Source organism: Artemia franciscana, chromosome 15, assembly GCF_032884065.1.
Source record: "Artemia franciscana chromosome 15, ASM3288406v1, whole genome shotgun sequence".
NCBI lineage: Eukaryota > Metazoa > Arthropoda > Branchiopoda > Anostraca > Artemiidae > Artemia > Artemia franciscana.
In genome coordinates, this window is record NC_088877.1 from 27,365,455 (window position 1) to 27,389,339 (window position 23,885).

Consider the following 23,885-nt stretch of genomic DNA (forward strand, 5'->3'; position numbering starts at 1 on the left):
CCCTTTTTTTTTAAATTCCCCTCTGAATAATTTGGATAATTTCGAATGCTCGTTAGAAGGAAAATTGAAAGTTTTAGTCACCTGCTTAAGTTAATAGGAATCCTATTGCTGTGCCTATAGTAAAGAGCCATAAGGGTTTAATGCATTAATATTTATTCATTTTTTGCCAGGGCACTTCATGTCATATAAACTTCAAAGGGGACTCATTTGCTCATTCGGTGGGAAGTTAAAACTTCTAGTGCCCTTTTAAGAGTCAAAGCGATTGGAGGGCAACAAGTCACCCCCTCACAGTTTTTTTCCCAAACACATCCGATCAAAATTTTAAGATGTCTATTTTGTTCAAAATAGTCCAAAGATTAACTAACTATGTCTGCTGGGTTGACAAACCCTCCACAGCTCCCAGGGCAAGGGCTGTACGTTATGCAAGTTGCCCATTGTTAACGTATAAGGTTTTTATGGAAAGGGTGGTTGTACAAACTTTGGATTAGGCTCATTCATTTTGAAATCTAAAATTCTAGTTTCATTCTTAAGAGTCAAAAGTGATCAAAAGGCTATCAGCCTCCCTCTCCCCGCCACGCCTTTTTTTTCTCCAAATGCTTCCTATCAAAATTTTGAGATGATCATTTCGTTCAAAATAGTTCAGAGGTCAAATAGCTTTAACTCATGGGGTTGACAAGTCCCCTACTGTCCCTGGAGTAAGGGCTGTAGCTTAATCACGTTACCCATTGATAATTTGTGGAAGATTGGTCCTATAAACTTTGGGGGGGGGGGCTCATTCGATTGGAAATTGGAAGTTCTAGTTCCTTTCTCTTGATTTTTTACTTAGTTCCTGCTGGTTCTTGGTTCCAGTTATTCTTTAATAGTACTCTCTAGCCGCTTTGAGTTTGAATTATTACAGGAATCTATTTCTGCTGGTCTTAAGTTTAATCTGGCTCTTTACTTTTTTTTGATAATCTTCTTTTTCTTAAATTTTTTCAATTAAATTATAAAGTTTCTTATTCCAATTCAGCTGCCTTTGTCTTTCAGCAGTCGTTTTCAAAGAATTGTAACAAAAATTCCGACTTTAGCAATATGGTGGTCTTAAATTTAATATGGCTCGTTACTTTTCCTTGAAAAACTTCTTTTTCGCAAAGTTTTTTAAATTAATTTATAAAGTTTCTTATTCCAGTTCAGCGGCCTTTGTGTTTCAGGAGTCATTTGTTTTAAGTCTTAATGTTACTCCTTATTTTCAGTTGAAAGTTGTTTTTTTATATTTAACTTCTGATCGTTTTTCAAATCATGTCCAGACTTAACCAAGATTTATTGTGGGCTAACAGATCAGTAAACCCACGATTTCTTGCTCTAAAAGTGTATATACCAAAAATTGTAAATTGGTCGGTAGCTTCCCGCTTTTTCAATTTTTCTGCTTGATAATTCGAGTATTGGATTGTAAGTAAGATTATGGACAAGATTTGAATGCTTAGTCAAAATTGTCGATGTACAGTAATTTTGTTGAGGAAATTCTTAATAATAATTTTACTAAAGAAATTCTGGTGAACGGAGACGGAATAACAACGAAGACCACACTGCCTTTTCATCATAAAAACAACAAACTTGGGACTGTTTTAGTTCTTAATTTCAGTGTTAAGGATCTCATTTTATTGGAATTTTTGTTTGATTTATTTACGTAGTTTGCTGTGTGCAGTTTTTGAAAGTAAAGCTGAAATATTTTTAAGGCTCAAACAAATTTCACTGACCTAGATAAATTCCCTGCTGCTGTTCTCTGTTTTACTTGATGTTGTCTTTATACAAGATCATTTTTTGAAAAAAAAAACACAATTCCAAACATTTGTAGATGAGAGCTTTAAACCTCTACAGTAGGATTTTTGTAGTTAGGGAGGGAGGCAGATAGCCTATCTCAAAACTTTTTTATATCCCCTGTTCCAAAAATCTTTTTGACTTTTATTCCTTTTGTTACCTCTTAAAATATCTACCCCTGTTCCAAAAATCTTTTTGACTTCTATTCCTTTTGTTATCTCTTAAAATATCTGATCGACATTTTGAAGTACCTATTTTCCACTTCTATTTGGCTATTCAATTGTATGTGCGGAGAAATTTTTCAGGGGGACGCTAGCTCCCGGGCATTCAGTACTGAGCAGTCTTCAGAATCAGGCCGAAAAGTGACACTGATGACAATCTGTTGTCAGCCTGATCAGCACAGGCTAATTATAATTAGTCTCGAGTTGCGTCAACTATTAACAAGATTTTGTCTGCAATAAACAAGTCTAGTGAATTCTAGCTGGATCCTTTGCAGTGGTATTTTGTCAAATTCATTCTGGTAAATTCAGGTATTCAGATGAATCTGACTTCAGGTTCGTCACTCCATTCATAAGTTATAGGACCTACTAAATTAAAGGAAAATTCAAATTTCTTGGAACTTGGACCCCTCCCCCCCCCGTTCTATTTGAGATAAGGTTTGTGATACCAGAACTTGATATGAGCCCTGATCGTAGGCCTCCTCTGTCTAGCTTTCATTCGGATTTATTGCTCCTTTCGCAAGTTATACTAAATTAAACAGAAAACTTAACTTTTTTCAGCAATTAAGACCCACTCCACCTTATTCTATTTGAGCTAGGGTCTTCATCTCAAAACTTGATGTGTGTCATGGTTTTAGGCATCTTTGGTTCAACTTTCAATCAGATCCATCACTTGACTCGCAAGTTACACTGAATTAAACGAAAAACTCAAGATTTTTTTAAGCGATTAAAGCCCCTCTCCCTTGTTCTTTTTGAGCTAGGGTCTTCACCTTCGAATATGATGTATATCATGGTCCTGGGCACCTATGGTTCACTTTTCATCCGAATCCGACCAGCAGTTCTGCCGCTATACTCGTTTGCACAGACAGACGGACAGATTTTGCGACGGCTTAGGTAGCCAAAAAAGGAAAGAATATTATAGCATCATCCAGGCATCATCACCTACTCGGATAGTGGAAGAAATCCATCAAGATAGGTTTTTGGGATCCGTCTTTCAGTCTGTCCATCTGTGCAATCAGTATAGCTTGAGAACCGCCGGTCGGATTTGAATTTAACTCTAGGTGCCCAGGACCATGAGACATACTAAGATCGAAGATGAAGACCCCAGCTCAAATAGGGCGAGAGGAAGGAGAGTTTAAGTGCTTAACAAAAGAGGGTTCTTTAACTGCTTTTTATGGCACTTGGTATTAACCAAGTGACATATAGCAATCGCAAATTCTGTCGGTCTGTCTGTCCTGGTTTTGCTACTTTTGGCATTTACAGGTAAGCTAGGACGATAAAATTTGGCAGCTGTATCAGGAACCAGACCAGATTAAATTACAGATTGTCGTTCTCCCGATTCGACCATCTGATGGGGAGTGGGGGGGGATGGTTAAATCGGAAAAATTAGAAAAAAGGAGGTATTTTTAACTTACGAACGTGTGATTGGATCTTAATGAAATTTGATGTTTGGAAGGATATCGTGTCTCTGAGCTCTTATTTTAAATCCCAATCGGATCAGGTGACATTGGGGGGAGTTGGGGTGGGGAAACATAAAATCTTGGAAAACGCTTAGAGTGGTGGGATCGGCATAAAACTCGGTGGGAAAAATAAGCATAAGTCCTAGATATGTGATTGACATAACCAGAACGGATCCGCTCTCTTTGGGGGAGCTGGGGGAGGGTTAATTCTGAAAAATTTGAAAAAATGAGGTGTTTTTAACTTACGAAGGAGCGATCGGATCTTAATGAAATTGGACGTTTGGAAGGATATCGTATCTCAAAGCTCTTATTTTAAATTCCGACCGGATCCGGTGACATTGGGGGGAGTTGGGGTGGGACCTAAAATCTTAGAACACGCTTAGAGTGGAGGGATCGGGATGAAACTTGGTGGGAGAAATAAGCACAAGTCCCAGATACGTGATTGACGTAATTGGAACGGATCCGCTCTCTTTGGGGGAGTTGGGGGGGGAGGGTTAATTCTAAAAAATTAAAAAAATGAGATATTTTAACTTACGAAGAAGTGATCGGATCTTAATGAAATTTCATATTTAGAAGGACTTCGTAACTCAGATCTGTTATTTTATATCCCGACCGGATCCAGTGTCATTGGGGGGGGGGAATCTTGGAAAACGCTTAAAGCGGAGAGATTAGGATGAAACTTGGTGGGAAGAATAAGCACAAGTCCAAGATAAATTACTGACATAACTGGCCCAGATCCGCTCTCTTTGGTGGAGTTAAGGAGGGGGGGATTGAGGCATTTTTAACTTACGAGTGAGTGATCGGATCTTAATAAATTTTGATATTTAGAAGGAGCTCGTGACTCAGAGCTTGTATTTTAAATCCCGACTGGCATTAAGCCTCTGATTTTCTTTTAAAGCAATCTATTGATTCTTAGAATTTTGCTAGAGCCCATACCGTATGAGCTCTTGGCTCTGCCGACCTTGTCACAAGTGCCATTTGAGCTCTTAGTTGTTGTTCGTTTAATTCATTGTAACTTGCGAATGGAGTGATGGATTTCAATGAAAATTTGACCAAAGATGCCTAAAAATATTGCAAGCATTGAGTTCTGAAATGAAGACTGTAGCTTAATTAGGGCGAGGAGGATGGGGCTTTTTTTTAGTCATGACTTGATGCCCACGACTATTTCATTTTAATTCAAAAATCAACTATTCCATTTGAATTAAAATGGAAAAGCTGTGGGCATCAAGTCGTAATTGCTAATTGTAGAAAAAGCCAAGACAGATAGTCCAATTGAGTGTGAGGAAATTTTGGTATTAAACCCCCTTTTTAGGATTGTATAAAAATCATGTTATTTCATTTGTTAATAGATGTGTCTATCTATTATTCGTCCATGCATTGACTTTTGAATTAAAATGGAATAGTTTTGGGCATCAAGCCATGGTTAACTATAGAAAAAGCCAATGCAGATAGCACAATTGAGTGAGAGTTATTTTTGGCATTAAACCCCCTTATTAGGATTGAATAAAAATGATGTTAGTTCATTGTTAATAGATAGGTCTATCTATTATCCGTTCATATGCCATTCCTAGGCCTGTGTTAGTTTTGAGACACTATCCTGTGGTAGAGTTGGTTTTCCGGAAGTTCAACTGCATACCGCTTACATCAGCGCCAGTTGAGCGTCTTTATTCGAAGGGAGGAGTGATTCTCTGTTCAAGGTAGGTCCTTGGCAGATCACAGTTTCGAAAGGCTGGTTCTTCTCGAAGCCAATAGGAGCCTAAAAATTTGAATATGTGCCAACTTTTTATTCCTTCGGTATTTAAATTTTTCAGTGCTAAAGATTTCTGAGTTGACAGAGGGGCTATCGTGGTATTAGCCTTTTGCGTTCGTTTATCAAATATGTGGGGTTAAACGTGAAGAAGAGCGTGTAATTCGCTTTGCTCAAGTTTTAAGCGCGGGGCTGTGATTAGTTTCTGAAAAACAAATATAAATGTACTAAAGGAATATCTGCAGGGCCAGTCATAGTGTGATACGGCGGTGCTAATTGACATGGTGTATCGTGGAGGGTTGGCTTTCAGAAAACAAGAACCAATGGATCTAATGCATGATTTTTAACAATAAGATATCTGAAATATGAATTAGGAATGATGAGGGGTGCCAGAGGGTCATTAATAGTGTGGTACGGTGGTGTGAATTGCCTTGGAGGGCATTGCCTTGAGCGGTGGCTTGCAAAAACATGAATTAGTGTACTTTAAGCCTATTTTTATAATGAAAATATCTGAAAAATGTCTAAGGATTGATAATTTGTATCGTCGGGGTAAATTGCTTGGACTAACACGCTCAACAGCTTAAAGTTAAGGTGGGAGATGTTAAATGAATTTTCCGGCGGTGACTGAAATCTAATGCCCTGTAAAATTAATGAGGGGTTTTCATTAAGACCCCTTAGAAATTACTCTTAATAAGGTTTAAATTTATCTCTAATAGCAAACCTCCCCCTCTAAAATTGCTTACTAGGATAGGCTAACCGTATATTTTCACAATGGTGTGAATATTCCTAGTCATGGCTCAAAGAAACGTAGTATTTTCAATAAAACCTCTCAAAAATAACCCTTAATTTGGTTTAAATCTTGACAATGAAAATGAATTTTCTTAAAGTATTATGAAACATCCCATGTGTGCACCGTCATTACTTAACACCCACGTACTGGTCCTCCTCAGTAAGTGGGGATCCCCCACGGGGGCCTGAAGAAACTAGTTTTGTGTAAATGCGTCATCCTTGACATCAGTAAGCTTTCCCCTATTGCGTAAGAACTAAAGAAATCAAAAACAACTTGAAGAAAAAAGTCTTAGAAAACGTCTTGAGATGTGTTGAAAAGTCTTGAAACGTCCGGAAGAGAAATATTTTAAAAAACGACTCGGGATTAATTGAAACGTCTTGAAACGCCTTGAAGAGAAATGTCTTAAAAAACGTTTCGGGATGTTTTGAAACATCTTGAAAAAGCTTCTTGATGATAAATGCGTTAAAAACTTCCCTGCTTGACTAGTGGACTCTAACAGGTCCTATTACGTAGAAGTCAAAGCCCTATTATATAGCAACCAAAAGTAAACAAACCCTATAACATAAGAACCAAAGTAAACTCTCCCTATTACGTAACATACGCCTGCATCTTCTAGGAAACATTTCCTATGACATAACAGACACCTGCATCTCTTAGAAAACATTCCCTATGACATAACAAACACCTGCGTCTCTTAGAAAAAATTCCCTATGACGTAACAAGCACTTGCGTCTTGAGGGGGCCGCCGTTCAACTTAAACCATTATAGGAAGAAAGGAATAGTGGGTATGGGCCCTGTCAAAACTATTCAGGTATCACTACTGTTGTTTTCCGTGGGGGAGGGGTATTTTCTTGGGGTGTGGGTATTTTCCACCGGGCAGGGTTATTTTCTGGGGGTAAACACCTAGAGCCCGAATATATATATATATATATATATATATATATATATATATATATATATATATATATATATATATATATTCCCTAAGTTTGTAGATTTCTGAGAAAACTAGTGTTTTACTGAAAATTAATGTTCCTTGAGGGTTGAGAGAATTGAAGTCGCATACTTAAATTTACTGACTCTTTTTGTGCTTAAGAACATATCTGCGCCTATTAGTGTTTTTTTTGCGGTGATTTTTTGTTTTCAGTACAGCGCTAGTTCTTGAGAATTCTACAGACTTAGGGACATGTGACGAGTCAATTTATTTGAACATGTATTGCAGATATGTTAGATGAATTGTGAAGCAATAATTTTTCTTGCTTGAAATTTCATCTTCACTCTTTACTTCCATCAGACAAACTTTATTTTCCAAACAGATTGCCGGAACAAACCGTAAATAAGGATTGACAAGGCCCAATAGTAACCGAAACTGTAGAAAAAGGAATCTTGATAACAATTAGTAAATCAAAGACACTGGCTTTTTATAATGATTCCTAATATATAAAATATTAAGTTTAATGTGGCCCATCACAAAGAGTCCAGCCTCAGGAAATTTGATGAATTTAAAAAAAGTGGAAACACCCCCAAAAAGTCAAGTAATATTAACGATAATCATACCATCAGATTAAGCGTGCCAGAGTGCCTTAGCAGCAGAGGTTTCAAGTTTCAAGACGTTTTCACATCTGCAAAAAAGTGGAATTTTATATCTGTCGCCAGATGAAAGATCGCGGAATCCAGGGATGCGTGTTTTTTTTTCTCTCTGGTGGTGATCGTATCAAGCCAATTGTCCTAGAAGATTTGGAGAGGGCCTAGCGTCCCCTTTAAGTGACAAAAAAATTAAAGAGCAGCTAGCTTCCGTTCCACGCCCCATTTTCTGCAAAGACATCCGATCAAAACTTGAGACACCAGTCTGTTTCAGCATAGTTGAAAGGTCCAATAAATATGTCTCTGGAGACGACATGACCTCCCATAACTCCTGGAGAAAGAGCTGTAAGTGATGAAATTTGCCTATTGTTTACAAAAATATACGGAATATTTCAGGGGGGATTAATTAGGGGATAATTTTCCAGGGGAAATTCTTCACTGTGAAGGAGGATTTCCTGACACGATTTGAAAAACAGTCCGAAGCAACTTGGACTTTTCGTGTCTTAGAAGAATCAAATAAAAAAAAGATCTTTTTCAACTGAAAGTAAGGAGTAACTTTAAAACTTAAAAATGACGTAGTTATTCCGTAGGCTATATGTGTGGGGCTGCCTCTTCCGCTAAACCCTTACTTTTTTTTCTCGATTCCTCAGAAACGACTCCTCAAACACAAGGACCGTTGAATTTTTCATTGGAAGTATTTTTCAAGAAATTGAAGGACTAACAGTAAAGAGTGGGGGATGGAAAAGGGAAAGCCCTCTCGTATACGTAATAATTTTTGTTTCGTTTTACTGTTGCCCCTTACTTTGAGTTGAAAAACTTGCGTTTTACTTAATTTTTAACTAGAACCGACACCTTTTTTTTGCAGTTAGCATCTTTTGATTTTGAACGGCTTGCAATATGGTAGAGTGTGTCAAAATTAAAGCGATAGGTTGAAAATCCTACAATATGTTAATGGACACCAGTACCTTCGGTAAAGTTGGTATCTTTACACTAAGGGCTATTATGATTCAGAATTCATTTTTATGCTATGATTGAGGAAGCGGGTAATACTTGATAATTTGAATTTATTTTCAATGGCATGCATCCCGTAAGGCATTTGCTTTGGTTAGTCAGTATTAATAAAATTCAGTCATCAGTTAGATCTTTCTCAGCTGGTTTTAAGGATAAATAAAAATTCAGTTGTTGCTTTGGATTTCACATATGGATTTTAGAAAAATTAGACTATTTCACGAAGGTAAAACTTGCTGTAATTAGGCTAGTCTCATCAACTTATAGGAAGCCCGAAAGTTGCTGTATCTGTGTGGAAAAACTAGGGGTAAATTTTTCGCAGCTCATATAATTGACTTACCAATAAAGTGAACATACCACTCGATGCCTTTTTTATGTTCTTTACGAATATAATAACCGTTTCTACCGCAAATTTAAATTTAAGTCCTTTTTGACCTAACCTTATTATAAATTATTTTGGCACGAGAAAATATAGCATTATTTTGTCAAAAACGGCCAAGAAAAAAGCACTGAGAAAACGTAGCATTATTTTGTTGAAAACGACCGATAATTCATACTTTAACTGAAAATTTGTCATTTTTAAGAGCTCAAAAAGTACAAGCTCAAAAATTTGCGATAGACGCAATTATAATATCTGTAAAGAACATAAAAAAGGCATCGAGTGGCATTTTCACTCTGTTGCTAAGTCAATTATATGAACCGCGAAAATTTACCACAATTTTGCCCCACACTCCGCCCTACCGAGGCCAGACACACCTAGCCTTAGACTATATACAAGGAAACAATATAATACCAAGATTTTTACCTGATACTGTGCAGAAATTATACTAATCATGATTTAAGGATCCCTTCTCTCCGCATTTAGCCAGTATTTCTTTCAAAGTATAATATTACCCGTGATAGTTTTACCCCGCCAACCCCCTTACTGAGGCAGCAAAATAAACATATTCGTATGCTAGAGGGGAGGGAGTGGGGGTTCAGACTCGATTCTTCACCCCCTCCCCGCAACACGTACTTGCCTATGGTATTTATTTTTAAATTTTATTTTTATCCTTTTTGGGGGTTTTTGTTGTCATAGTAGGATAATATAATGGTTAACACTGGGGCTTAGGAGTAATATCAGCCCTGAAGACGAACTTATTAAGTTATCGAAGTTTCGAACAAAATAGATATGTCAAAACTTTTATTCGATATCATAATGGTTAAAAAAGGGCCAGATATCAGAAAAGGAACGGAGAGGGATGCTGATTGCCTCCCAGTACCCTTTGGCCTCTAAAAAAGACGTTACAACTTTCAGTTTCTAATCGAATGAGCCCCCTCCAATGTTTCTAAGATAGCCCCTTCTATTTGAAAAGGATGGGAAGAAAGTTTGTTTTGCTATTTCTTTGGCCACATTTTGAGGGGTAGAAATGCCTGCCTTCTCCATTGGGTTTCCATTTGTCCAAGGTTTCATATAAATTTTAGACAGTCGAAAAAAAATTTGACTCTTTTTTGAGCCCCCTTTGTTAGAGCAGGGACGGAGTTCAAACTGAGCAATCCTTTGATTAACTGGTATTTGCTTCAGTGGCCGACCCAGGAGGGCCGGGGGTACCCTGCCCCCCTCCCAAAATTCCTGGCGCCCTCATTCCTTTTTTTATGTTTTCCCCTCCGTTTTAAAATAAATTTGTCAATATGGTCAATTATTGGCACCCTTGTCACATTGCCCCCCCCCAAGATTTCCCTTAGTGGCTCCCTTATCACATTTCCCCCATGATTTTGCTCTAAATCCGCCCCCTGATTTGCCCAAAGAACAAACTAGAGAGGAGGAAACATGTTAAGAAAACAATTCTTGCTTCACAACATGCGGAATAATCATAAAAAAAATTCTTATTTCATAATTTGCATAATAATTATAGTTAAGACATTTTACATGCTGCCCCGATATACTTTACTCCCCCCCTTCACCTGATGAGCAAATATATAGCCCAAATTATGTATTTCCTATCTTATCTCCCAATGCGTCTCTGATGTTTCACAGCTGCATTCAAAATGTGTTAACTATGATTATTTTGTATATTTTCAAGTAAGAATCGTTTAGTAAGAAGCATATTAGAAAAGTATTTTTTTATTTACCTTTTGGCAAAACGTCAGGTATAATATATTTAGTTTTTCCAAGGGTATTATTATAATATAACCATGTCTCTATTTGTCTTATACTTAGAACCGATAAGTGGTGTAGGCTACCCTCTAAAACTATAATGCCTGACATTGCTACTACTACGAACTCAATGGAGCACCAAGCCACCAGAGGCCAGCTACGCAACCTCCTCCTCCATCTAAATCTATTCAAAGCTTCCCTCTTTGTACCGTCCCAGGAGGTATACATTTCTCTTAAAACTTTCTTTACGACATCATCCCACCCAATTTGGCGATGACCAGCTTTTTGTTTGGCCCTAGATGGATGGCCAACAAGTATGATCTTTGGCAATCTGTCATTCTTATTCCGCGTTTATCTATTCCATTTTCTCTGTAAAATATCTACCAAAACTTTTTGGTAGATGTTTTGGAGCGCCCACACTTCAGAACCATACTTGATTACTTTCATCACTGTGGCTTCCAATATTTTAATCTTGGTTTGCAGTTTTACCTTCCTATTCTTTGAAAATTTTCAACTGTGAAAAAGCAATCTGGGCCTTGGCTATTCTACTTTTACCATCTTCACTGCGTTCACCGTCTTTACTAATAATGCTACTAACAATCCCTGACATTGTATCATGAAAAACATTCCCTATTCTCTTAATATTTTTTTTTTCAAACCGAGTTTGTTTCTTACCAAATTTAAAAGTTCGTTGGAACTTTCTTTTCACGTCATTTTATTAGCGCATAATGAAAAGTCGTTCATTTTCAGGTCTATGAAATGTTTCCAAAGTGAAAAGCAATAGGAAGTCCACTATTTCCGGATGTACAGGAAATTGTCCAAATACCGAAAAAAATTTCCGACTTCAGTATATGACAGATGGTTGGAAAACAGAGACTATTGTTTTTTTCAGTTTGTTGGATTCAATCTTTTTTGTCGCGATGTCAAGCTCAAGGTTTGTTTATTATTCTTTTTTAAATTCACGAAGGCCTCCGTATACAGTTGAACCACGTATATGCTATTTTAACAGTTGTATCTTAAATAAATCTGTGGTCGAAAATAATTTTTGACTTCTGTGATTTTCACTGTAGAGCTAATGAGATAAAGAAGTCGAAGTCTTGATATAAGTAGAGTTGTATAATTATCAGTGTCTTTAGAATGCAAGCGTTCATTGTTAATGGCAACTTTTCTTTTCAGATCTTCGTCGACCACCAATATTTTCCCAACTATTTTATGATGGTTCAGTCAGTGAAGCAGCAAGTATTGGTACTGCAGTTATGGCACTTAAAGTAAGTTGCTAGTACAATATAGACGATTCAATCACCTATTTGTCTTCTAATGCTTATGAATGATTTCACTTTCTTTGTCAATTAATTGTTTTCCTGAACCATTTTATCATGGTTTAGGTCAGTGAAGCAGCAACTATTGGTACTGGAGTTATGACCCTTGAAGTGAATTGATGATAGAAGGTCACAACACAATTTCCTATTTGTATTCTACTGTTCATGACTGATTTCGCTTTTTTCTCCAATTAATTGTTTGATAACTTTAGATCATTTCCTATAAATCTACGTTTATGATAGCCCAACAATATTAGCGATGAATATGTTTATAATTATGGTAAACCTATTAGAGAAGCAAGTAATAAATGTTTTAATTAATCTTGTCCCCGTTATGAAGCAACTGCTCATGGTGCTGGGGTATTAAAACGTATTCAGGCATTTATTTAAGTACACGGGGCAATTTTTTGAGAGTAGCCAAATTGAAAAAAAAAGCAAACACAAAAACTTTGAGACAAACCAGTGGCTACAATCCACTAAAATTAAGGGGGGGATGTATATTTTTTCCAAAATCCAGTGGTGTAACTTTACAATGTTTCGTTGTTGTTTTTTCAATGAAATTACCAAAAAAGGGCACTTTTTAATAGAAAAATACTGAATTGTTTTAATCAATGGCGAGGGGGCAAGAAAATCTAGGGGTCGTTTGCCCTCCCTCCAGACTGTCGAGATCCAGGGATTTTCAAGACCCAAATCCTACCCTCGCCAACGCGTGTCTGAAAGATAGAGTTGCTTGAGTCATGTCTTGTGAAGTCTTTTTTAACTCTACTCATTTTAACATGCATTTTATTATGTAACAGGAGATCAATAATACTGTACAACTAAAGGGAAAAACTGCCTAGGCAATGGTTTTTTTTTACTTAATTTTCTGTTGTTTTCAATTTTTCCCTTGAGTTGGGTTAGCAAAAAAAAAAAAAAATACACGAAATGCTTTTGAAATAATATATTTGCTATTTTCACCAAATTTTTGCCTAATGCACATTTTATGTTATGTAATATTGAAGATTCTTTTTAGTAAAGCGAGATCCTTCAAATGGGAGCTTTCCACCTCGCTGTGTGTATACCTGGAACAAGTATCAGTGTTGATAACCATTCATATCGTATTAGATAGAATTAAATAAAAAAAAAAAAAGTTTTCTTAACTGAAAGCAAGGAGCGACATTAAAACTTAAAACGAACAGAAATTACTTCGTATATGAAAGGGGCTGCTTCCTTATCAACGCCCCGCTCTTTACGCTAAAGTTTGACTCTTTCTCTCAACTCTTCTTTTTAAACAGTAAAAAACTCTAGCGTAAAGAGCGGGGCGCTGATGAGGAAGCAGCCCCTTTCATATACGAAGTAATTTCTGTTCGTTTTAAGTTTTAATGTCGCTCCTTGCTTTCAGTTAAGAAAACTTGTTTTTTTTTATTTAATTTCTGAACGTTTTTGCATGTTTTTGATTTTGGCTCTCCGCAGGGGAATAATTAAAACGAAATTTGAATATTTATTTATTTTTTTGGCTAAATGGCTTTCTCATAATTTTGATCGAATGATTTTGAGAAAAAAAAAGTTGGGGAGGAAGCCTAGTTGCCCTCCGATTTTCGGTTAATTAAAAACGCAACTAGAACTTTTAATTTTTTACGAATCTTTTTATTAGTAAAAGATGTACGTAACTGATAAATTAGCTTACGTAAAGACTTTTGTATTCTCATGTTTTTATTACATATATGAGGGGGTTTGCCCCCCCGTCAGTACCTTGCTCTTTACACTAAAGCTTAAATTTTGTCCAAATTCATTAAGAATGACCCCTGAATCACAAAAGCCGTAGAATAAATAGTTGAAATTACTAAAAATATCTTAGCATAAAGAGCGAGGTATTAGGAGGAGGTTAGCCCCTCATTTGGGTAATAATTTCTGTTCGTTTTAAGTTTTAATGCTGCTCCTTACTTCCAGCTGAGAAAAACTTTTCATATTTATTTTTTCATTGTTTTTTTAAGTAATGCTAGTAAATCCTGCGCTCCCTTCATTGAAATTTTCTTCCCCCATGACAAATTCCTCGATGAAAAGTTCCCCCAGCATATCCCCCTTTTCTCATCCCCTCCCCCCAACCAAAAAATCCTCCTGAAAACGCCTGTACACTTCCCAATAACCATTACTATATGTAAGCACTGGTCAAAGTTTGTAACTTGTAGCCCCTCCTACGGGGACTCTGGGGGAGTAAGTCGTCCCCAAAGACATAGTTATAAGGTTTTTCGACTACGTTGAATAAAATGGCTATCTCAGAATTTTGATCCGTTGACTTTGGGAAAATAATTAGCGTGGGAGGGGGCCTAGGTGCCCTCCAATTTTTTTGGTCACTTAAAAAGGGCGCTAGAACTTTTTGTTTCCGTTAGAATGAGCCCTCTCGCAGCATTCTAGGACAACTGGGTCGATACGATCACCCCTTGAAAAAAAAACAAAACAAACAAACAAATAAATAAACACGCATCCGTGATCTGCCTTCTGGCAAAAAATACAAAATTCCACATTTTTGCAGATAGGAGCTTGAAACTTGTATAGTAGAGTTTTCTCATACGCTGAATCTGATGGTGTAATTTTTGTTAAGATTCCATGACTTTTAGGGGGTGTTTCCTCCTATTTTCTAAAATAACGCAAATTTTTTCAGGCTCGTAACTTTTAATGAGTAAGACTAAACTTGATGAAACTTATATATTTAAAATCAGCATTAAAATGCGATTCTCTTGATGTAACTATTGGTATCAAAATTCCCTTTTTTAGAGTTTTGGTTACTATTGAGCCGGGTCGCTCCTTACTACAGTTCGTTACCACGAACTGTTTGATACAGTTGCATCCAAGAACAAAAGGCCGAGAAGCGGTTTGTCGATTTCTTAATGAAGTCATAGCACTAATATTCAAAACGATAAAGAGGATATGGAATAGGAAAAAATACTTGAAAGAGAAGCAGAAGAAGTTTCGAATATATTTATTGGAATGTTCTTCTCTGAGAAATTCGCGATTTCGAGATTTTGAAAGATCAGAGTCAATATCGGATTTTGTTGGCCATTCCAGCATGAAAATCTAACCTGGAAAATTGTGTTGAAGGTGTGAGTTTATTTCTAAGGAAGCCAAGGATTCTTCGGCGACTATAGGTGGTGGGATATATGGATGATACATTAGCAAACAGATAATATCTGCTATTTTGATTTGAACACAATGTTTTCCCTAAATGTGACCAAGTAAATGACCTACCCCAGTAATGTCCTAGCTAAGTGGTTAGTAAGCTAGAGTTGAAATCATATGTTCGTGATAACGAGGGGTTCGAGTCCCGGTGTCGCTAGTTATTTGGTTTGGAACGGTTTGGTGTGCAATAAATGGTTTATACAATAATTCACATTAAGTTATTAACTATTTAAATAAATTCATTATGTTTTATATCTCTTTGTCCTGCACTAAATCACTGTTAACGACTTTTGAAAACTTACGTATTTTGCGTTGCTTAAAGCAAGCTTACAAGCCATCCCAAGTAAAAAACAAAGGAAGTTAGTTAAGAGCACATTAACCTTGAAAAAATGATGAAAGAATTAAGACAAATTTTAGCGCCTGACTACTAATATTTTGGTGTTTAAAAACAAAAAAACAAAAAACAAAAAACGGTGTGCCATACCCATAGGGACACATAGAATCTAGTCTTTGAAAGTCTAGTCGAGAGTATAACCCCTCTGAAACTTTCATGGATATCCTTGTCCTATTAATATTTTATATTTGTTTAATTTTGTTTATTTTTCATTGTGCTGTTGTTTGTTTATCCAACTGTAACCAACAATTGTAACGGCACTTCTTTATCTCTCAATAGAGGTCAATTTTGCGATATTATTAAGTTTATAATGAAAAAACAGACTTCATTACAGACTTTGCATCACAGACTGTCATTACAGACTGTTTTTTGTCTGATATTACAGACAAAAAAACAGACTGTAGCTCCTTACTACAGTTCGTTACCACGAACTGTTTGAAAATGTGGAATTGTGTATTTTTTTTTTGCCAGATGAAAAACCACGGAGACATGTTTATTTGTTCTTTTTTTTCCTGACCAGAATGATCGTATCAAACGAATAGTCCTAGAAGATTGGAATAGGACTTATTCGAATATAAATTAAAGTTCTAGCTCCCCATTTGTGACCAAAAATATTTGAGGGCAACTACAGCCCTCGATACCCTTTTTTCCCAAAGTCATCCGATCAAAATTTTAAGATAGCCGTCTTGATCAGCATAACTGAAAGGTCAAATAATCATGCCTCTGGGGATGTCATGACCCCCCCCCACAGTACCAGAGGAAAAGGTTGTAAGTTATGAAATTTGCCCAGTGTTTGCCCAGTCCCCAAAAATGAACATTTTTGGGGAGGGTGAATTTTCTGTGGGGAAATTTTCTTATAGAGAGGTAAGTTTCTGTGAACCTTACCAGAATTGACAAGATTCATTGTGTTGCGAGAGCAACACTTTGGTTTTGTCCCGTTTTTTTTTTTTTTTTTTTTTCCTATGCCGCCGATCTCAGCTTATTCCTGGAAACTGGTAAGGGTCTAACCTGTGCGGTTTTTACGGAAAGTGTGGACCTCAGGCCGGATTGATGAATATGACATTACATTTTGGAAAGCTCCGTAGAACTCTTGCCTGGGGCCAAAAAGGATGGTTTTTGCTTGTCCTCGAGCCAGAGCCTATGGTGTGCGAAGGTGAAGTGGAGTTATATAGCCTATGTCAGAGAGGAGTATCTGAAGTTGTGCAGCCAAGCTTTCGTTTCATCAACCCATGTTTCTGCTTTCGAGTGGAAAGCTCCGTTCTAGCAGGCAAGCAGGCAGGCACCAGTTTCAAATTGAAGATGGACTAAAATCTATAAGTGTTAAATATATGCGGTAGTTCCCCGGCCCCACAGCCAATATATCTTCTTTGAGTGATAAATAGAAAAATTTACAGAAACAAAAAAGTGCGATTTTCCCACGGGTCCGAAAGTGCTGCCATCTATTGTTTCTAGCCATTTCTGTTCGTGATTTCAGCTGACTTTACCATTCTGTTTTTTCTACTTGGGATTGCAATAGAGAAATGGTATCAGATATACCTCTTAAACTTTAAAAGTTCTCTCATTGCTAAAGAAATTAGAGCTTATCCTTTGCTCCTTTCTAAGTGGTGGTGTTAGAAAGTTGGCCTCCGGCAAAAAAGTCAACTTTTGAACTAAGACAGATAGAATTTTTTTTTCAATGACAATCGATAGACCTTGATGAGCTGATCAAAGTATATGTCATCCATTTTTATGGCACTTGGTATTAACCAAGTGACATATAGCAGTCGCCAATTCTGTCGGTCTGTCGGTCTGTCGGTCCCGGTTTTGCTACTTTAGGCACTTCCAGGTAAGCTTGGACGATGAAATTTGGCAAGCGTATCAGGGACCGGGCCAGATTAAATTAGAAATAGTCGTTTTCCCGATTTGACCATCTGGGGGGGAGTGGGGGCCCGGTTAATTCGCCAAAAATAGAAAAAATGAAGTATTTTTAACTTATCAGCGGGTATTTGGATCTTAATAAAATTTGATTTTTGGAATGATATTGTGTCTTAGAGCTCTTATTTTAAATCCCGACCGGATCTGATGACATTGGGGGGAGTTGGAGGGGGAAAACCTAAAGTCCCGGTTTTGCTACTTTAGGCACTTCCAGGTAAGCTAGGACGATGAAATTTGGCAAGCGTATCAGGGACCGGACCAGATTAAATTAGAAATAGTCGTTTTCCCGATTTGACCATCTGGGGGGGGGGAGTAGGGGCCGGTTAATTCGGAAAAATAGAAAAAATGAAGTATTTTTAACTTATGAGCGGGTGATTGGATCTTAATGAAATTTGATGTTTGGAATGATATTGTGTCTCAGAGCTCTTATTTTAAATCCCGACTGGGTCTGATGACATTGGGGGGAGTTGGAGGGGGGAAACCTAAAATCTTGGAAAACACTTAGAGTAGAGGGATCGGGATGAAACTTGATGGGAAAAATAAGCGCAAGTCTCAGATACATGATTGACATAATCGGAACTTATTTGCTCTCTTTGGGGTAGTTGGGGGGGGGGGGGAGTAAGTCTTAAAAATTAGAAAAATGAGGTATTTTCAACTTACGAACGGGTGATCGGATCTCAATGAAATTTGATGTTTAGAAGGATATCGTGTCTTAGAGCTCTTATTTTAAATCCCGACCGGATCTGGTGATGGGGGCGGGGAGTTGGGAGAAGGAAACCTAAAACTTGGAAAACACTTGGAGTGGAGGGATCGGGATGAAACATGGTGGGAAAAATAAACACAAGTCCTAGATAGATGATTGACATAAACGGAACGGATCCGCTCTCTTTTGGGTAGTTGGGGGGGGGGGTTAATTCTGAAAAATTAGAAAAAAAGAGGTATTTTTAACTTACGAACGGGTGATTGGATCTCCATGAAATTTGATTTTTAGAAGGATATCGTGGCTCAAAGCTCTTATTTTAAATCCTGACCGGATCTGGTGACATTGGGGGAAGTTTGGGGTGGGGAGACCTAAAATGATGTGAAACGCTTAGATTGGAGGGATTGGGATGAAACTTGGTTGGAAAAATAAGCAAAAGTCTTGCATACGTAATTTACATAATTGGAACGGATCCGCTCAATTGCAAGGGGGGGGGGTAATTCTGAAAAATAAGAAAAATAACGTATTTTTAACTTACGAAGGAGTGATCGGATCTTCATGAAACTTCATATTTAGAAGGACCTCGTAACTCCGATATCTTATTTTAAATCTCAACCGGATCAAACTTAATTGGGGGGGGGCAGTTGGGGGGACCGGAAATCTTAGAAAATACTTAAAGCGGTGAGATCAGGATGAAACTGGATGGGAAGAATAGAAACCTGTCTAAGATACGTGACTGACATAACTGGACCGGATCTGCTCTCTTTGGTGGAATTGGGAGGGGGGAGGTAATTTTGAAAATTGAGGTATTTGTAACTTACGAAAAGGTGACCAGATCTTAATGAGCTCTTGGCTCTTGGCTCTTCCGACCTCGTACCATATGAGCTCTCGTTTGTTACAAAAATTCCTTCATGACATACACCAGTTTGAAAGTTTCAAGGGGTTGACAACTTCAGTGGTAAGGTACACACTTGAACCAAAAATAGGCCGATACCAATTGTGAGATATGTAGGGGACTTCCAAGCAACAGTCGATTATTAGCTTATAATCATCTTTGGCAATGAGGGGTTTGCAACTTTTGCTGATTGGTGTACCTATTATCTGTTTCTGGTGTAATTGATGGTAAGAACAACTTGGTTCCCGATTGTAAGACATGTAGGGGAGTTGTAAGTAATAATCGGCTGTTAGGCTACAATGACTTCAGCGACAAGGGGTTTGGAACTTTTGCTAGTTGGTGTACCCATTATTTGTTTCCGGTGAACTTGGATGTATATCCCGGGAGAGGGACTTGTAAGTAAGAATCGGTTGCTAGAGGAGGCTCACGAGGGGCTACAAATTTGTGCAAATTGGTACACATCTATGGAATCAGAGACCCATAAATTTCCTGTAATGACTCGCCATCCAATAATAAGCGATCCTGGATGGCGAGTCATTACAGGAAATTTATGGGTCCCTGATGGTATTTTGATCCTGAAAAGTTACAGATAGCTTTATAATACCAACTAGATTACATAAGATAATGTTCCAAGTTTCCATCCGTCACGATGTCTACGATTGAAAAGGATAAAGTTCAACCGGCTGCAAAGTGACATTTAGGGGCCTAGTAAGTAATAATCGGCTGTTAGTGTGGACCTCGGGCCGGATTGATGAATGTGAATATATTTTGGAAAGCTCCGTACGACTCTTGCCTGGGGCCAAAAAGGATGGTTTTTGCTTGTCCTCGAGCCAGAGCCTATGGTGTGCAAAGGATAAAGTTCAACTGGCTGCAAAGTCAATTTAGTCCCTTCTTCCAATATTTTTTTTTTTTCAACCCTGAGGAATAGCCTTTGATCATCTGATTACTGATTGTGTTATTCTTTGTCTCTCACGGAAGAGGGACTTGTAAGCAAGAATGGGTTGCTAGAGGAGGTTCATGAGGGGCTACAAATTTGTGAAAATTGGTGCACATCTATGGTATTTGATCCTGAAAAGTTACGGATAGCTTTATAATACCAACTAGATTATATAAGATAATGTTCCTAGTTTCCATCCGTCACGATGTCTACGATTGAAAAGGATAAAGTTCAACTGGCTGCAAACTCAATTTAGTCCCTTTTTCCGATATTCTTTTGCTGTTGTTTTTTCAACGCTGAAGAATTTGATCATGTGATTACTGATTGTGTTCTTCTTTGAATATGCCGTTTTGAAAGCTTTGATAGTTTTGACAACTTCAGCATTTAACCGATAGCGAAGAAACAAAACCAAAGTGTTGCTCTCGCAACACTTTAATCGGCAAAGCCGGACAAAGGTTGCCGCAACACTTCACGTTGCCCAGGCAACGTAGGTCTAGTTATACTTAAATTGCTTGTGAATACAACACGTAAATTGTTCTTTAAACAAACTTTTTTCAGTTTAAATCCCACACCAGTAAATGATTCAAATAAACCCACAAACACGATTTACCTGCCTTATATTCCGAAAATTACTTCAAAACTGAAAAAAGTTTGTTTAAAGAACAATTTACGTGTTGTATTCACAAGCAATTTAAGTATAATGAATCTTGTCAATTCTGGTAAGGATAAAACCCCAATTACTCGTCTACGAGGGGTGTATCAAATACCATGTAGTTGTGGAAATTATTACATTGGTCGAACCCACCAAAATTTAGGAACAAGATTGCAGCAACACAAAGAAAGTATTGAAAAAGCATTAAAATCTAAAAATAACTCCATATCTTTCGATTCAGCTTTAAGTAATCATATTTTTGAAAATCCAGACCATTATGTTCTATTTGACGAAACAATTCTAATTAGCAATGACATAGGAATCAAACAAACTGTCCGTGAGGCAATCGAAATCAAACGAAACTTAAATAATAGAGACTTGGGTGAATACACACTCAACCCTATGTACACAAAATCAATTATAGAAAATAATCTAATTCAGAATAAAACAAAAATAGGAACGAACAAAAACAAGCCCAATATCAAAAGAACTATCAGATTAGCTGCAGAGAAGGCAAATATCGCAATAAGAAATCATTCCAATTTTTAATAAACTAAATAAAAAAACTAATTTTTTTAGCTGAAAGTAAGGAGCGACATTAAAACTTAAAACGAACAGAAATTACTCCGTATATAAAATGGGTTGTCCCCTCCGCAATCCCTCGCTCTTTACGCTAAAGCTTTTATTTGTTTTAAAAAGTAGAATTGTGGCAAAGAGTCAAACTTTAGCGTAAAGAGCGAAGGATTGCGGAGGGGACAACCCATTTTATATACGGAGTTATCTCTGTTCGTTTTAAGTTTTAATGTCGCTCCTTACTTTCAACTAAAAAAATTAGTTTTTTATTTAATTTCTGAACGTTTTTGAATTAATGCATGTTTGGTTTTGGCTCTCCGCACATAAATTACTAAAATGAAATTTGTATATTAATTCTTTTTTTGGCTAAATGGCTTTCTCTTAGTTTTGATCAGACGATTTTGAGAAATAAGGGGTGGAGAAGGAGGTCTAGTTGCCCTCCAATTTTCCGGTTGCTTAAAAAGGCAACTAGAACTTTTAATTTTTAACGAACGTTTTTATTAGTAAAAAATATACGTAACTTGTAAATTAGCAACTTACGTAACAAACTTTCATAATCTTATATTTTTATTATGTATACAAGGCGGTTTATATCCTCGTTAATACCTCGCTCTTTACACTAAATCTTAAGTTTTGTCCCAATTCTTTAAGAATGACCCCTGAATCAGAAAGGCCGTAGAATAAATAGTTGAAATTACTAAAAATACTTTAGCATAAAGAGCGAGGTATTTATCTCCTCCTAAATACCTCGCTCTTTATGCTAAAGTATTTTTAGAGCCCCTCATATGCGTTATAATATCTGTTCGTTTTAAGTTTCAATGCTACTCCTTCCTTTCATTTGAAAAAACGTTTTCATGTTTATTTTTCATTGTTTTCTTATAGTAATGATAGAAAATCATGCGCCCTTTTCCTTGAATTTTTCTTCCCCCATGACAGATTCCTCCAAGGAAAGATCCTCCAACATAGCCCCCTCCCCTCAGCCCCACCCCCAAAACAAAATAAAATCCCCCTGAAAACGTCTGTACACTTCCCAATAACCATTACTATATGTAAACACTGGTCAAAGTTTGTAACTTGCAGCCCCTCCCCCAGGGATTGTCATTTTCGTTAGAATGAGCCCTCTTGCGACATTCTAGGACCACTTGGTCGATACGATGACCCCTGGGAAAAAGAAGAAAAAAAACAACAAAAAAAAACAAACAAATAAACACGCACCCGTGATTTGTCTTCTGGCAAAAAATACAAAATTCCACATTTTTGTAGATAGGAGCTTGAAACTTTTACATTAGGGTTCTCTGATATGCTGAATCTGATGGTGTGATTTTCGTTAAGATTCTATGACTTTTAGGGGGTGTTTCCCCCTATTTTCTTAAATAAGGCAAATTTTCTCAGGCTCGTAACTTTTGATGGGTAAGACTAAACTTGATGAAACTTATATATTTAAAATCAGCATTAAAATGCGATTCTTTTGGTGTAGCTATTTATATCAAAATTCAATTTTTTAGAGTTTTGGTTACTATTGAGCCGGGTCGCTCCTTACTACAGTTCGTTACCACGAACTGTTTGATACAGTTAGTGAAATGAATGAACCTTTTTATCTTGCAAAATGTTAGCTTTTATCAGACAGTCTTGGCTGAACTTTTCGTTAAGAAGTAATGATGCCAAGGCTATTTTAAAACAAAAACAAATGGATTTTTAACTGAGAACTTTTATTGTAAGTGTTTTATTGTTTTTTATTTTTTCTTTGCTGAAGACAGCCCTTAGATATAGGGCCGAAATATTCAAATTGGTTTTGTTGGTTCACTGTCTTGGGAAAAAAGTCCTCATTATATATATATATTTATTTATTTTGGTATTGTGCTGAGGACGGCCCTTGGACATAGGGTCAAAATATTTAATGAATTGAATTCCCTTGTCTTGAAAAAATTTCCCTTGTTGTTTTTAAGATGTTTTTGTTATGGAGATATAGCCTGGTCTTCGTCACTATTTAAAGGGGATCTTACGCGAATGGAACTTTCCATTTTTGTGGGGGGGGGGGTCCATAGAGAGAAGCGGTAGATTTTCTAGAATTATTCGAAAAGCGAACAGAATTTTTTATTTATTTATTCACTGAAAGGATGATCCAACTCTCAGGGAATTTACATGTTAGGCCTAGTGATTCTGAATAGCCAAAAATAGCCAGAAGTTTATTTTTCTTTATCCTGGACCTGAGTAATTTCAAATTTGGATTTTTTTTATATTCATTCATGTAGTCGAATTTTTTTGTATTTTGTTCAAAGTTTTGGGAAAAAATCGCGGAAAATACTCTTTAATTACAATTTTGTTATTTAACTTTTGAAAAACCAAGAGTTAATCTGATTAAAAAATTATTAGAAATATCGGAATCGATATATCGAATATTGAAGTTAAAAATTTATGTATCGATCTATAGTTTAATCAAATTATCGCCTAACACTACTATGATGTAATATGAAAGAGCACAAGAGCTCAAGAACAATTTTTTCTCCTGTAATTTATTATATAGCACAATTTCCAAAGAATCTACCATTAGGTTTTGGCACAGTTACTATTTAAGATAGCTTATTTATATATTTCCAACTCTAA

The 23,885-nt window shown here is 36.8% G+C and overlaps 1 protein-coding gene across 2 annotated transcripts in view; it reads left to right on the forward strand.

Moving 5' to 3' along the window:
• The first annotated feature begins 8,700 nt into the window (after window positions 1-8,700).
• LOC136036272 (cadherin-99C-like) overlaps window positions 8,701-23,885 on the forward strand; it is a 105,135-nt gene continuing 89,950 nt past the window's right edge. For both annotated transcript variants that reach the window (XM_065718412.1, XM_065718413.1), the window contains exons 1-3: window positions 8,701-8,830; window positions 11,492-11,675; window positions 11,918-12,009. In XM_065718412.1, the coding sequence (XP_065574484.1) occupies window positions 11,600-11,675; window positions 11,918-12,009 (168 nt within the window). In that variant the 5' untranslated portion in view covers window positions 8,701-8,830; window positions 11,492-11,599. The remainder of the gene's footprint in view (window positions 8,831-11,491; window positions 11,676-11,917; window positions 12,010-23,885) is intronic.